This window comes from Calonectris borealis, chromosome 3 (genome assembly GCF_964195595.1).
Source record: "Calonectris borealis chromosome 3, bCalBor7.hap1.2, whole genome shotgun sequence".
Taxonomy (NCBI): Eukaryota; Metazoa; Chordata; class Aves; order Procellariiformes; family Procellariidae; genus Calonectris; species Calonectris borealis.
The window spans coordinates 47,891,434-47,908,532 of record NC_134314.1 but is presented as its reverse complement, the minus strand read 5'-3'; the positions used below and the strand labels follow the sequence as shown (position 1 = coordinate 47,908,532).

At 35.1% G+C, this 17,099-nt stretch overlaps 1 protein-coding gene across 1 annotated transcript in view; it reads right to left on the bottom strand.

The window, feature by feature from the left end:
* GRIK2 (glutamate ionotropic receptor kainate type subunit 2) overlaps window positions 1-17,099 on the bottom strand; it is a 452,815-nt gene that overhangs the window by 282,535 nt on the left and 153,181 nt on the right. Inside the window, exon 3 of the mRNA XM_075145571.1 lies at window positions 14,799-15,056. Coding sequence (XP_075001672.1) covers window positions 14,799-15,056 — 258 coding nt within the window. The remainder of the gene's footprint in view (window positions 1-14,798; window positions 15,057-17,099) is intronic.

The window sequence follows — 17,099 nt, the reverse complement described above, 5'->3', positions numbered from 1 at the left end:
TCCTATCTTCAGAATCTCAAAAACTTCAAAAATAATAATATATTGCTTTGTAGAGCTACCAGAATAGTTTCTCTATTTTCAGCAAGTTGTTTCCTCTCACACCTCTCTGTACTCTTTGCCTTCCCTGACAGCCCCCTGCTCAGTTTTTCTGGTTATGTCTCAGAAAAATATCATTGTGTATTGAGCTTTGAAAGGGGTATGGGTAGAAGGGAGGAGAATGCCAGTTTATTGGGCATTGATAGAATGCTTCACATCAATCGGAACAGTTCATTGTTATAAAATGATTCACAGATATTCAACATCCTGAAGAGATTACCCATGAACTCTTAAGATTAGTTTTATCATCCTCATCCTCTACTTAAAAACACCTCTAGTGAAAGGATTAAAAAGAAAAAAAAAAAACCCAAACAAATTGCACTTGCTAACAGGGCTACTTGAACAGTGGGCTGTTCTGTGTTCTTTGGATATAACAGCATAATACAGAAACACCGTTAAGAAAAATACAGAGAAAATAGAGATGAAGGGAAAAGGCAGCTTGATGGATCTTTCTAATTTATTCATATTTAGCCGTTTTACCACAATTAAGATCATTTCACCTGATTCCAGCAGTGTAAAGCATCCTTAAAATTGTCATGAGTTATATTTAAACCCATTTAAATATAGTAACAATGGTGTGAAGTGTCTTTAATGGAGGAAGAGCTTTAAGATATATAATCCAGAAAAATTTATCTTCTTACTGTAAACATAATTAATACAGCTCCTTACTACCAGCTTTAGAGCCCAACATTTTAGCAGGATTTTTCAGTCTTGTAGTTGAAACATTGGAGAGTAATCAGAACACTACGTGTGTATATGTATATGTATTACAGATATTACTGCAGTAGAGCTTTATGCCACTTGCAATGTGCAATATTAAAAATGCACTACTATTAGTGAAGGTGACATGAAGAGTTCAAAGATATCTAGTATTATGTTGACTTAAATTATTTTTCTATTATTAATCTTGATTCCTACCAGGAAAATGATAGCACTGTATCAGTAAAAAGAAGGAAAAGTATCTGGTAACTGACTTCAGTAGTAGTTTCGCCAAAGCAAATTCTGTTTAACAAGCCCTTTGTCAAGAAATATAGCTGCTCTGTTTAGAATAACTTCAGCTGAAAATTTAAAAATTAGATTCATTAGAGGAAGCCAAGATATACTAGTCACCCATGATAATAATAGTATTTGCCAGAATGAACTCTAGAGGTCTATTTGGATGACAAAATTTCCTTCTGGGGGAAAAAGTGTAGATGTATAGAGGCTCTATAATGTCAAGCTACACATAACTATGTACTTATCTCCTTATCAAGGCATACAATAGTGACCTACTGCCCCCAACTCTTCTTCAGAGATACAGAAGAACTCCTGTTTATAAATCAGAACACCCTTAGACTATGTTGACATGTTCTATCATATCTTGATGAATTCATTCCAAGCTTCACTCTCTCTGTATGTGGCCTTTCAGCTATACAAATACACTTAAAGAAGGTACAGTGCTTCAAACCCAGCTGTTTATGTTGTTAGAAAAGTAATTTGGTCATCAAGTTTGGTTTTTTGGGGGGGAAGGGGGAAGGGTTGTTGTTTTTTGAGGAAATACATTTCTTTTGAGCATATCACTAAAAGAAAGTTTTAGTTACACTGAAAAGCCAGTTCTGGGTCACCAAATATGAGAGGACAAATAAAAGTTACATTATTTTCAACTGAAAATATTTTTCAAAAACTCTCTCTTGGATGGTAGCCATGCCAGTAATCAGAGAAAACCTTTCAGTTTAGGTAGCTAGTTCTCTCCCGGCATTTCTTTTTCCAAATCAGCCTCTTCTCATAGTGCTTTTTGTCTGGACTGGACTGAGACTAAATCTTCTGCTCCAGATACAAAACTTTAACACAGAGTAATGGTACTGGTGCCAGCAATCCATTTACTGACTTAATTGTTTGCTGAAACAAGATTTCTAGGGCTAAGAACTATGCCTCTCTCTAAACTGCTCCATAATTGTGGCTGTGATGCAGTCTCCCAACATTCATCTTGCCCTCATGCTGACATATTGAGGTGTGTGCTATTCTGTGTCACACACAGCTGGACATTTATCAAGACAATCAGACAGTTTTGCATGAGCTCCAAAGCTCACTATTTAGAAGCATACAACAGAAATATTTTAGATGTTCATTTTCATTTTAAAGGCTTTACAGTTTCCTTTATTAAAAATAAACTAATTCAAAGATGAAGTGTGTCATACGGGAAGGAGGGACATATTTGAATGTCTTTGGTTCCAAAATCTGACCTGAGCTTTAAAGGTTCAGTGTTAGAGAGCTGATACCTGATTTGCCTTCACTTCCACCCTTTCAGATTCAACTCCATGCTCAGGTATAGTGTCTAGCGCCCTCTGGGCACATTAGGAAAGAAAGTTCAGTCCCCAAACTTCAGGTGATCCTTACTTTGTATGTGGAAGGATGGACCTGACCCAAGACCTTTAACCTTTCTCTCCAGCAGTCTTACCCATTTTTGGTCATGTCAGCTGAACAAACAGAGGCTACTTTGTTGGAGAACCTAGGATCAACGGTGATCATGCAAATGATATGTGTCACCAGACTGAGGGGACTTTTATTTCATTCCTTGACCTGCACTTCCACAAAATGATGCTTATATAACCAGCGGTGTACTTCAGGAGGACTTAGAGCACAGTAATACTAATATCTGAGAAAAATGCTCCTTTCTAAAACAAACAAAAAAGGCAGAACTATGTTTTTAACTAGACGTGTGTATGCATGTATGTATATATATTTGAAATACAAAACTCATTATTATGAAAGATCTAAAAGTGTCTAGACTAAAGACAGAAAAATATTTTCTTTTAGAAATTTCTCTTTTGAAACAATTACTTAGTATAGGAAAGTAGAAGTGTTTAAAATTATATTCATAATTAATATTGAAGTTGAGATTACTGAAATGCCATGTAAAGGAGAGACTAGGCTTAGGGTTAAAAATCATCGAACAAGAAAACCAGGGATCCAGGTTTAACTCCACAGACAGTCAGATTTCCATTCTGATACTGTGTGTATCGCTTAATTTTTCTGTGTCTTGGGTCTTAGCATCTGAATGTTAAATCCATTTTACTGCTGTTTCAGCATAACCAGCTGTAATTGAAGCACAAGGCAATAATCAGCTTTATTGTTTTCCTTAAATACGCTAAGTGAGCATGTCAGAGCACGGGTGCAAAAGTCCTTTATAGTTAGTTTCAAATAACCAATCCCAATTCAGCCTATTTCCAGTAACAATTCTTTTCTAATAATGGTTTTTCAGCACTGCAGTGAAAAAAGCCCTCTACCCCATCCCACACAGTTCCACAAGAGGGAATCAATGTGCTGCTTAAGTTCAGAAAAGGCCTTCAGGAAAAAACCTTCATGGAAAGGTTTTGATCTTGAAGATCACCATAACAAGACGAAGAAAATAAGTTTTTTCATACCACCTGAGTAGTTATCAGCTGCAACATACAGCATCTAGGGAAAAAAAAAAAAAAAACAACACAGAGACTGTCCATTCCTTCCCTCACCTCTGCACTTAGTGTGTGAAAATATAAGAAAAAAATAACCTGATATAATTGAAGAAAATGTTGAAAATTAAGAAAACATTAAGCCTTTTATATTAGATTTGCCATGTTTTTCTAGTCTCCAGAAACATGTGACATTCCTTTACATATGTGGCTCTACTATGATATGCCTGATTTGAAATACTGTTATTATTCAGTTTTCTGAACATGTTTTTTGAACATTTTCAGAAAGCTTTATCTTTAATTCAGTGTGATGATGGTGACAGCAATGACAATTAACATCCTGGGCATTTCAAGAGAATTCTTGTAATAGTGTGAAGTATGATCTCTCAAGTCACTGACATCTATGAGCAGTGCATTTAATGAGGGTGAAGAGGAAAAAAAGAGATCTACTACAGTCAAAGGACAAATCAGTTTTTGCCAAAGCTGTCAGAATCAGTGTTAAAAGAAGCAGTAGAACAAGTTAGCAATTTCTAGCCATACCATAGAAGGATCACTATTGTATCAAACTATACAAAACCAAATAAAAAATAATATCTACTAGAAATCAAAGTGGACTTGGTTGGAAAAGAAATATAAATGAACATTCTAAACTGGAATTTACACTTAGGTAAGCACACTTGTTCTTGGAAACAAAAGAATTGTATTTTTGCTAATAAAAACGGTAAGAGTGCAAGAGAAAGGAAAAATCTGGAATTGAAGCTAAAATGTATTAAGACAGGAATATTTGAGCTGAGACTGATGTAGAGCAATTCACCAAGGGTTGACATCTCAAGTGCATTTCACAGTGTTCCTCCAACCAGAGGACAAAATATGTAACACTGAAGTAGGAGTAAAAGCATACTTAAGTTTGGATAAATCTGATAAATTTATACCCCATACAAGATGTGATACTGATTATATTTCCATTTTCCTGTTTTCATTTTTAACTTAAATAGTTTTCCTGTCACATTTTTCTGTATTTAAAAATAGTGAATAAAATTTTCCAGTCTTCATGAAAGAAAGCATTATTTTGATCATAAGTTCCCTAGCCAATTTTCTGTAAGATTTAAATTCTTAGGTTTATTCAAACCCACAGAAGCAAAACAATTTAAAGTACCATTTGGAATATGTTCATTGTTAATGCAATGATTTCTGGAAATATTACCTCTACTTCTGTTCCTTAGCCTTATAGAAAAATGCTATAAAGTACCTTATGGATTTATTTTATTTTTATATTAAACCTATAATTTTCTTTTTATAATACCATGTCTTGTTGCAGTAAGTCCGATTTCAATGCTTGGCCAAAACAGGGAGGGGGCTGCGGTACATGTTTTCCTGAAAGATGGGGTGGACTCACGCATTCTGTTTAACTTGATGACATTTACGTTTCTTTTCAAAAAAATAATTAAAATCTCTATAGAATTATTTTCAAAGAACAACTACAGGTCCATTTACCAAAAAGAATAACAGAATTTAACTTCTTTCTCTTCAGACAGCTAGCTAAAGTAATTCTTACCTTCCAAACTTCAAAAAGATTTAAAAAGTTTGAAAGTGAAATTTTAACTTTAACTCCTTACCGCTGGTATTTTCATATAGCACCAGGAAAATATTTCTGAACTTTACTGAACAAATGGTACAATAACTTTCTTAGAAAAGGAATACACCAAACTAACTAACCAGCTACATCCAAATACCACAATTAGGTTTAGCACATAACTACTAATTGTATTTTCACTTGAAATTACTGTCTGCAGCACTTGAAACGCTCTGTACTTGAAAGATACTACGCAATATGTAATCAGTCTGGAAAATATTTCTTCATTCTCCAAAAAAAGATCAAAATTATTAGCGCTATTAACTGTTACAATTCTACCAAATCTGAGTTTATTAAGGAAGGCTTAAAAATCTATTGTCTTTAATAAGAAGATTCAATAAAAGTGTGGATGTTTTTACAAATGCTGCAACCTCTCTCTGACTCGGTGACTGAACAGATGTGGAAAAGAACTGCATGCCATTCCAGCTGATATGCACAGGAAGCTTCAAGTCTGCTTGTTCCCCATGGCAAATATAGCCCTCCTTTAGATATTCATTCCATTCATTCCATTAAATAACATAGAATAACTGATTATTAATTGATAATGCACAAATTTGAAGTGCATAAAAAGATTTTCATTTAACATGCTGTGCTAAGCTATCCCATCCCACTCTGTATCTTTGATAAGATTTACATACAGGTTCATTTATTTGCAGAGAGGATACCCACCCAGCCCTTCAAGAACAACCAGTTCTGTGAATTCCGCATCTGCTTCATAGAACCAGAACAAATGTTCGTTAAAATTGCACAAAACAGTATAAATACACAAAAACACACACAGGTATAGTTTTCATCTAACTGACATCTAATATAAATCCAATTTGAGGAATCACTATGAATGGAGTAACTTAGTAGTTTATAATTTAGTATTTCTGCACATTTGATAGAGACATTAGTCAGCATCAGTGGTAGGGAATAGTCCTGATAGTGACCTTAAAGGTCACCATTGCCTGTCTTTTCTTTTCTGTCTAGCAAAGGCAGTATGAAAATATTGCTATTAAAAAAAAAAAAAAAAAACAACAACCAAACAACACAACCAAAAAAAAAAACCAAAACAAAAAAACCCACCCAACAACAAACCACCAAACCACATGAGATGGAGTTTCCACAGCCTTTCAAGGATACCTGTTATTTCATTCTAACCTAAATGTTCCTAGCTAAATCATTTCTGCTACAATTTTAAACATGTCTCTAACTATGTCGTTTAACATAGAGGATAGTTTATTTGTTTCCTTTTGCAAGACCTTTTTGTCCACTTTCCCTAGACTAATCCAACGCTCTTAGTCTCTCCTCCCAGGTCATATTTTCCTAAGCCTCTGATCTCAAGAACACCCATCTTTCTTGAGATCTGCTGCAAAGAACAATGTGATATGGTGTGATGCCTTTCTTATGCGGATTAAATTGGAATTACCTGGGAATTTCTTACACATGAAATTCCAGGTCATACATCTGAGTACAATGTTATGCTTGCTTTCTCATAATGCCAATATTGGCTTATCCACAATGACCACATCTTATATTTGATAGACAACTATTAAAATACTTTAACACAAATTATATTTTCTAGACTATTGTAACTTCTGAGCTTATCACCTGCATATGTAATTTGTTTACTCTTCATACCAGAAAATGATCCTTGTAAGTATATATTTTCAGTTTTGCAGTAAGCTGTAACCAATATATTTACATTTTATTGCTCTTTTTCGGATCCATTTGACAACCGTTGCATAAGGAACACATTTCTCTAATTTGCATATAAGAATGTCACCTTAAACAGTATGACTTTCTTAACACAACATTTATCACATCTACTGCATTTTCCTTACCCACAAGGCATGTTGACCTGTCAAAGGGGGAAGTTTTACATCATTTGCTCTTGATAAAGCAAACTTGACAATTACTCATCACTTTGAGACCTTTTAAGTGTTTACAAGCAAATAGTTTATTTTTCCAACACTTTTCCAGGAATAGAAATTCAACTGACTGGTCTATTAAAAAAAAAAAAAAAAAGAAAACCTCATACTACAACCTCACTTTATTCTACCTAATTTTAAGCAGATTCCAAGTAAGGAAAGTAGTTATTAAGACTAGGTGGATGATTTAGATGTCAAATAAACATAAGGAGACAGGATAAATGTACTTCAAAATTTGGACAAATATCTAAGTTGGGATAAATCGTAGCTTGTCTACTTTTTCCAGACTTCTAGAACTTCACCTATCATCCATGAGTTCTCAAAAGGTAATTATTAACAGATCTAAGATTACTTCATTTTAAAGTTTTTCAAAAGTCTCTTAAAAATCTCAAGTGATTTGAAAACTTAAGTCCCTTGACAACTGTTGTTTTGTTTTATTCAATTTCTGTGTTTAAGAAATCATCGACTGATCTGAATCTTCGTTGTTTTAGACGCCAATTAATTCTGTTGGCAGAAATTCCAGTTTTAATGACATTCACTTTCTTGAATTCTATTCAGTATATTTTGTTGTTTTGCACTTCCCTAATAATAAACCATTATTTTCCATTCCCAAGCATTGATTTACTATCAGAAATACCACAAGAACATCTCATACATGGGCATTCAGTATTTTCAGTATTAAAAAAGTCATTAAAAACATACATTATAATGTCTCTCTAAGAGTACTGTAAGAACTATACTCCTTTTGCAAGTAAACACCAAGTTTGAGATACTTGTTGATATTAAAACCTTGTTTTCGGTTAGTTTTGTTAGATGATTCTAAAAAGGATGGGAAGAAAAAGCCTCATCCACTTAATTTTCATGGTTTAGTGGTTTGTTTTGGATCTTGATCCACAACAATGCGAATCACAATAACAATACTCCTTCATGCTTTTTATAATTACACTGCTGCTCCCAGCAGATGTCTCCTACTGTATTGTGGACCAAGCACCCCAGATTATCTTTAAGAAATCTCTCCCTATTTCTGCCTGTCATCTATTCTTGAATAAACTTTACCCTTCTATATCAAAATTTCAAACCTGAAATATATTCTACTGCATGTCAGCCATGTCAGTTTGTAAATTTCTGTTATAGATCACCAAGACTGAAGTTTTGTCTTCTAAACTCAGGTGAAATACACTGTTATTGTATCGGTTGTCAAACGTTCAAATACAGCATTCTCAACTCATTTCATTCCTTCTCTCTCATTCTGCTAAGAATAGACCTTAGTTACACAGATGTGTTTATAAAGGAGAATAGCATTTCACATAAATAGAGATGTTGCTTAACTCATTTACAAACAGAGATGAACAGGCCTTTTCAGACAATCTCATTTTCCATCCTCCTTCTCAGTTGCCTGTTCTCTAAAATTTCTTGAACTCCTTTTCTCATCTTTATAATGCACTATGTATATTCTTCTTAAAGAGAAATTTTCTCCCTAGCCGAGATTTACTTTGAATCACTTACAAGCTTTATTTCCTTAATCATTTAACAATGTTGCCCACCTGCCATCACCCCACGTGCATTTTACCCCCAAGATATTTAATTCTCCTTAGTGTAAAGTTATATTAACTGCAAAGATGAGTATCCTTTTTATTAGTACGGGGGAAAAAGAAGGAAAAAAAAACCACACACAACAAACCATCAGATGTAAGATATCTGGAAATAAGATATGTGAAATATATAATAGAATAGTTCAGTTAGAAGGGACCTACAATGATCATCTAGTCCAACTGCCTGACCACTTCAGGGCTGACCAAAAGTTAAAGCATGTTATTAAGGGCATTGTCCAAATGCCTTTTAAACATTGCCAGGCTTGGGGCATCAACTACCTCTCTAGGAAGCCTGTTCCAGTGTTTGACCACCCTCTCGGTAAAGAAATGCTTCCTAATGTCGTCTGAACCTCCCCTGATGCAGCTTTGAGCCATTCCCCCACATCCTATCACTGGATACCAGGGAGAAGAGACCAGCACCTCCCTCTCCACGTCCCCTCCTCAGAAAGCTGTAGAGAGCAAAGAGGTCGCCCCTCAGCCTCCTTTTCTCCAAACTAGACAAACTCAGTGTCCTCAGCCGCTCCTCATAGGGCATCATGCCTTCCAGCCCTTTCACCAGCTCTGTTGCCCTCCTCTGGACACACTCAAGTACCTTAACATTCTTTTTAAATTGTGGGGGTCAGAACGGCACACAATACTCAAGATGAGACCACAACAATGCTAAATACAGCGGGAATAAGATAATGTGAATTTTAATGTTGGTCCCAAGAAAGAAATTGTTGTTTTATTTACAAATAATTTTTACTTGTATACTAAAGTAAAAATATCAACAAAAAGGCATCTTTCTTTTTCCTTCACTTGAATTAAAGCACAGGGTTCAACACTGAAGACCAACACAAAACATTTTTATTTCTGAAGTAATTTTTTCCAGCTTTTACTTTGGCTTCTGTTCACAGATGCAACAGATTTTTGGTGTTTATACTCATTCACCCAAGACCAAAACAAATGCTAATTAAGAAAAAAACCCAGAACCCTGTTTATATCAATTTGATCTGCATAAAACATTAGTTGGTAATACAAGTGCCACTATAATTTAAAGGTCCCGGCATCTAATTTTTCATGTATTCTTTGTTTTGGAATTCTCTGAGATTCACAAACTTATTTAGAATTTATCTAGTCTGTTTTCTTTAGCAGAGAGATTAGAATAGGTCCTTGAAATTAAGTTACTGTTTTGAGACCAATTAAAACTGTTAGGACATGCAGCTGATGAACATACTGCCATTTTTCCACTTTACTTTCTTAAAGACAATCGACTGTTGCAAGTCTGTAAATCTGAAAGGACTTAATTAGTATCTAGGGACAGTTTAGTGGTATTTAATTAACAAAGAGACCATAAACTACTTTAAGGAAAAAAACCAAAACTAACCAACCTCTCATTACATCCTGGTAGGTATTTTTTCATGGGAAATTCTAGTTTAAAGGAATATACTTTGCCATTTAGAATGATCACAGGAAGCAATACTTTAGACTAGCAAGAAAAGTGTTCTAGAGCCTCATTCCAATTTTTTGTCTGTACAACAGATGGACTACGTTAAAAAAAAAGTCTTGAGAACTAATGTAAAGGGAGAAACTAAATCACGGAAGGAAGCAGAATATAGCTATTATTTAATGCAAAAAAAGTCAGGTGCAGGAGTATTCAAACACAGATTCACAGAAAAAGGACTCACAGTCTTTCCTTCCCTGAAAGAACAGACTCATCTACCTACTGTCACAATGCCTACTCCATAAAATACTACCAGGACAGAAGGCTTTATTATAATATTAAAACCTTTGCTCATTCTATGTTCATTTTTATTTCTGTTACCTTATCCCCACTGTAACAGACTGCATCTCCTCTTACTGAGACAAGATAGAATTAAACTTCCTAGTTTATTCACCTACTTCATCCTATTTGTAGTCTTGACTCTTTCTTATTACGCTGTATTCAACCTGATCTTTGCTCTCTCCAGTGTTATTGATCATACCCCTTTAGAAGCATCTCTGTTCCTATTTCACCATGACACAACCTCCATTTTCTCCTGTGCCAAGTTATCCTGCTTTCCTCATTACAGGGTCCTGAACACGTGAGGCAGGTCTAATCAGCACAGAACAACCCAGTATTCCGAGGTCCAGACTGATGTGAGGAGCAATAGCGAGACTCCATAGGTTAATCTTCTCTGACTTAGCCATTTCCGCATCATAAAGCTGGGGAGGGTTGGGGACAGAGTCTAGTTGCTACCCATAGTGCATGAAAAGCACTTCTTTATGTCTTTTCTCAAATTAGTAGCAAGATGTACAGCTATTCCTCCACAGAGAATACAGGGAGAATACTTCAATGAGGGAGAAAATCCAGTAATGGCTGTTCTTTGTGGTAATCTTTTAGATGTGTGCAGATGTTCATTATTGCAAAGGGAGCCTGGGATTCCAAATTTCTCTCTTATTTCAAACTGGACTCTAAACGTGGACTGACTTCTTCTGTACCACCTTCATACCACACAATCTCAGATCAAATTGGATCCAGATCAAATACAACTGGTGGCAGTCTGTTTTGCACATCTCATCATATGAATGTTGTGAAGGTAGCTACACTAAGGATTGAAAGACACACAAAACCGCTGTGGAAGACTGCATCTACACTTATGTAGAGTGCTTCGTGTATGACCAGGAAAATGCTCTGCTATCTATTAGAGTCACATAACTGGCTTTCCTTCCTATAAGATAGGAGTATGGGGGATTGCATACAATCGGACACAATGGTGCTGTCAAGAGGCAGCTGAAGTGTGCATTTGAAGTATCAGTCTCCAGTGCATTTCTGGGAATGACACTAGAGTTAATATCGGCTTTTACTGACTGCAGAGTGTCAAATAACCACACAGTTTTTTCTGTTTGTGTTTACTGAAGAAGACGTATCTTGTACTGAAGGAATGAAGAACATGGACACAGCTATTATTAGAATGCTTTGAAATGGGTGAGGTATCTTTCCTTTATTAGAGAATAAAACTTTTACAATTCCTTAGAGAATTCATAAAACTGAGCCCTAACAATTAAGATATAAAAACATTTTAAAAAAAAAAATAATCATACTTTCCCTCAGAACGGATCTACAATCTTCCAGGATTTTGGCATATGGGCAACTCCCCATAATTTATCTTGAGAAGAATCCAGATCTAGTTTATAAATGTTTTCTACCTTTTCTTCCTGTCTATAATAAAAGTATCATCTGCCTTGTGTCCATGTTTATAAATTAATAATAGAAATATATAAAGTAAGTTTGTCCCCCCAAAAAAATTAGTTTTAGCAAATAAAAAAATTATCACTAACTTCTGTACCAACATATGATTGTCTTGACCAGGGTGTGAATTGTCCATTCAGATAAAGGAAATCCATAACACTAAACTTATTATAAAATAAGCCATGAATTATCATCCTAAACAGCTTTTCAATGAAGGAAACTAAAATGTGTGTGATTAAAACAAAAACAAAGGAGAGAGAAATAAGAATGATATCCATTTTACATTAAGGCATCACTGGCCAAATGGAAAAAAACAGATATAAACAATGATAAATGTTTTGTCTTCATTGCTTTCATTCTAATGGATTTGAAATTAAGTCTTAAATGGCACAAGGAGTCTTACAACACAGTTTCTAAATGTTAGCTGAATCTATCATATTCAGCTTCAGCCCTAGGTTCACAACTGAATGTTTATCTTATCCTATGCAGGAGATAACTTCTTCCTCAGCTGAAGTAACTACTTCCTTTCAAAAGGTACCTCTCCCCCCACCCCTTGCCTCAAAAAACACCATTTTGCAGTTGAGCTCTAACAAGATTTAAACTCTGCTTCTTTAAGATTGATAGTTTCCCATAGCTAAGAGTTGTTCCCATATGTACTTCAAAGGCAAGTGACGATGTGGGCTTCCCAGCAGTGTGTCCTGCTTTTGAAGTCTTTGAATTATCCATAGGAGATGCTACTAACAAAGAGAAACTGACAGTCTTAAAAAAGTAGAATTTCAATTTACTTACAGCAAACGCCACAAAAAAGAGAAAGGATTAGCTTTTTAAAACTGATTCTTTTTTCTGTCTCTTCAGACAACAACAGATTTCAAGAAAAAAAGATGTTGTAGCTGGGACTACTGTTTATCAGCAGGAACAACCAATAACATTATATGAAGGGTCTAGCCACTCCAGAAAGAAATACAAATTTAAAGTGAATATTTCCTGAAATAATTCTTTATGCTTTTTAAATAAACTAAATACCTGAACCTCCTTATTCACTGTCAAATTTATTTAAAATTTATTTTTAAAAAGCTCATGTTCTTTTTTTTGTCTTAAATATTTACAGTAGTCACAAGTAGATTAAGTGGATCACAACATAAACAAGAAAAACTTCTTCTCCATCTTTGTTGCTATTTCTACTTATATCCTGACTTCAAAACATACTTTATGAAAAGATCAGGTCTAGCATGACTGTTGTCATATGTCTTTCAGAAAACATGGAGTTTAAAGAGCCCATTAAACATGGAATATTTCTTTTGGTTAATTTTTTTTTTTGTGGGAGGGGAGAAAATTACTTGAAAATATTGAGCAAAGCAGTTTCAAAGTGTTAAAACATATGACTTTTCTAACTGAAAGGCCTGTTTTAAAAGGTAACATGTTCATTGTAAAACAGTCTCCAAACAATTTAAATCAAAGTGAAATATTTCCAATTTATGTAAACCTAAGTCTATAACTGTTTCACTGAACCACAAATTACTTTTTCAGTCGTCATTTGATTAAAATTTGAGGCTTTTTTCACTTCCTGTCCTATTTCAGAACAATAATACAAAAAAAAATCAAAAAAATTTAATAAACAAGCCACAGATTTCTTGCCTTAAGTCTGTAAAGTTAAACTTGAAATCATAAATTTGATTACCTTAGGGTTTTGGTGACATCAGCCAACAAATGTTTAGCGAGGCAGCCTCTAAACTTCACTACCTTGGTTTTTTTTAAAAGGCATGAAGAAAAAATTCAGTTATAAATAATTTTATGCACTGCCATCTGTGTCCCCTTCTCACCTTTTGATAGCTATACACACACCTTATTTGAACTTAAATAGTAAGCAGGCATTCTGTCCTGCTGTAACTGCTGTTTATCTAGCAAAGTCAGTCTTCACTACAGGTAGCCTCACATGTAACACATATAGTTTCTTGGTCTTATTTTTTTATTTCAGATTTAGATAAATAGTAACATTATGTAACAAGGGTATCAACAATCTTCCAGTCCACTGAACCATGAGAAGGGTTTGAGGCTTACCATTCTCTTTTCTTGCCAATGACAGTTCAACCAACATGGAAGAGGTTAGCAACATTTCCAAAAGATTAAATATATCTCATTTGGTTAAGTACCTTCCTTGTACCTTCCATTACAGTTAGATTTTCCTCTTACCAAGGTCTTAGTTCTGACCACCACTAGATAGACCTCAAATCAAACTTAAGTTTTTAAAGCATTTTTCAAAGATGTCAGTGTCAAGGCAAAACAGAAGGGCAAAACAAATTTTAAGGTGAGGTAAGGGAAAGGTAGCAAACTGGTATATTTCTGCTGGAAAGTCAGGAGTTTGTTTTTAACTCATGTAACTCATCTGCAAAACAAGCCTCCAAACTTCCTTTGGTTTCAATTACCAGCTAAAACCATTGCAGAGAATTCTGCAATTCTCTCTGAAAAAGCAGATACTGAAATTCCAAAGAAATATGGCATCTGTTTTCTAACTTAACTAATGCCAAAAGCAGCACTAGAATTTAGGTCTTCTATTTCACTGGGCATATTAATACTAGTACATCTTTCAAGTTACCATATTTTTCTTCAAAATTTAAGTTTTAAATAAAATCAAAAGACATAGCTGTGAGCAACTGTTAAGACACTGCAGGAAATGCAGATAGAGCGTGACTTGATTTATTGACAGCTGTGAGCTCAAACACACAGAATTCAGCAACTGAAGCATGCGTATGGGAATACTTACGCTAATAAATCCACATTATTTGTTATACACTACCTTGCCAATAGAAATTCTTGTAATTTAGTTAAGATTTCTTAAATTAAAAAATATGAGTAGTGACACCCCTCCTCCCTTTCATTGTACATGTGAATATATCTGCACATTGTCTAATGCTTTAGCCTTACCAGTGCTGTCATCATAAACAACAGTAACTGTTTTCCACTTGAAGAACTGCACAAGGTCAAGGATGGCACGGCTGAGTGAAGAGAAATCTGGATAGAGGCTGACATAGAAGGAGTCCTTGTTGTCTGACACCTGATGTTTCCAGCGGGTCTGGATATGTGGAACACCCAAAGCGTTGCAGATGGATTGCACAGCATTAGCTGAGGAGCTATGGGATGGTCCGAAGATGGCAGCCACCCCAAGGGACAGCTGATCACAGGCTGAAAAGGAGACAGAAGTCTGTCAATGATGAGAGGAAAGAAGGCAGCGTGCCAGAAGGTATTGCACAATTCATATTAAACAAAAGGCACTTCATGAAATATAACTTTATTGATGACAGAGCTCCCTTCTTGTGTAACATTTTCATTTACACAGATTTCAGCTTCAGAATACATTTCTAAGCTTTCACTATGAGCTGATGAATAGCAACACTTATCAAAATAGCACTCAGCTACGTTTAATAAACACTTCTATGTCAGTGGAAGTCACGAAGGCCAGCAATTGTGTATCTTTTAAAAAGCACTGACAAGAGAAGAGATTTATGCTCAGCTGCATCTTACATTTGGAAAAGGGCCATATGGGACAGTATTCTAACCTAGGCTGTCTAACCGTTAACTTCTTCCTCAATCAATCAACACTATTTCTACTGAGATCTTAATTACTCAGAAATTGTATGTGTTAAGGAGATTCTAGTTAAGTATCAGGCAAACTATTAATTTCATTGAAATGGACATTTGAATTTCTGTGTCTGAAAAGTATGCATATTGACTAGCAAAATTTAAAGGTCAACATTTTCCCTAAAAGAAAATTAAATTGCTATCTGCTAATGAAAAAAATTCAGTGTCCCTTCTTAAACACTGCAAATACTCAGTTTTGATACACCTATATTAGTAGATAAAACTGGCCCTGAGAATCACAATACTGCTGCATTCAAGCGGCTTAGCTCTCCTCTTACCAATATAGGGTGGCCCTACCTATACTGTGCATTAGCAGTCTCTGGTTTGTATTATCTCCCACAGTACGCTCCGGTATTATCTTGTAAAATATTAGTTGGGACATGCCAGTGTTTCAGCCCATGCCCTGCTCCTGTTTAGATCACTACCATAGACATAACATTTATGAGTATGCAGTTCTGAAAAACAACAGTTTCTGTCTTCTAAGAAAACATCCTATTTGGTAGAGAGAAGTAATGAAAAGTATCTCCCTAATCCAATCTAGATGTGAGTATTTGTGTGAGGTTTGATTAATTAATATTGTTACTCCACCATCAATGTTCCTGGCAGCTGAGGAAACAAGGAGTAGAAACACATCTTGCTGCATTACTTTTCTCAGCAAGTCAAAATTAATTGTTTTATTGTGCACATTCTTTTTAACATGATGAAAATATTGCTAAGTCTTTCAAGTGCATGCCAGAAACTATGCTGGCACACCTTTTTATTACTGCAGAGCACTGGTGGTTTAAATGGAACCTGGTGGAGCACAGGATCTCCATTGCATTTCTGAGCATCAGATCAAGGCCTAAATGACTAGCTTGATAAAAAAACATTTATGCTAATATTGCCCTTCCTAAGAGTAATCAACAAGCTTTATGCAAATGTCAGTAAATGGGATCACTAACAACAGCAATAGCTACCAGATGGCTTTTCAATGGGCTTTTTTTTTCCTGTTTCTCAGATTTGAATAATGCAATGCTTTCACACGTGATTTAATATGGCACTGGCTCTATTAGACACATACCAATTTTTCTAGTGCATTGAGGGATGTTTTGTTTGCATTTACATTATTCTTCACTGAAACAGTATCTTGGAAATATCGTCTTGCCTTCAGGTTGTTCTTTCATACAGTACCTTTAAAAAACCATTAATATTTCATCTATATTCAACTTCAAAAGTATGTGTTACTAAGAGGTCTAAACAGGCTATTTTTGATGCAGCACCTGGCTGCTCACTAATGGACATAATCATGAACCACAAAATGAGTCAAATGCTTAAACCTCATTGTTAAAACTCTGCTTTGGAGCCATCATAATAAAATGAACCATTTTATGTTAACCTTTAGCCTTTGATTCTGAACTAAAGGATGTGTCAGCACAAATGTGGTTGGCTGTATTGTGAATTGATGAAGCAAAAAGCTATTAGCACTAAAAGATTACACAGATTTTGATACAGCCTGACCAGTTACAAATAGAGAGTTGCATTCTCATCCAAGAATGATGAATGAATATATACAATCTATTCAATATATCCAATCAATGGCATGTTGCC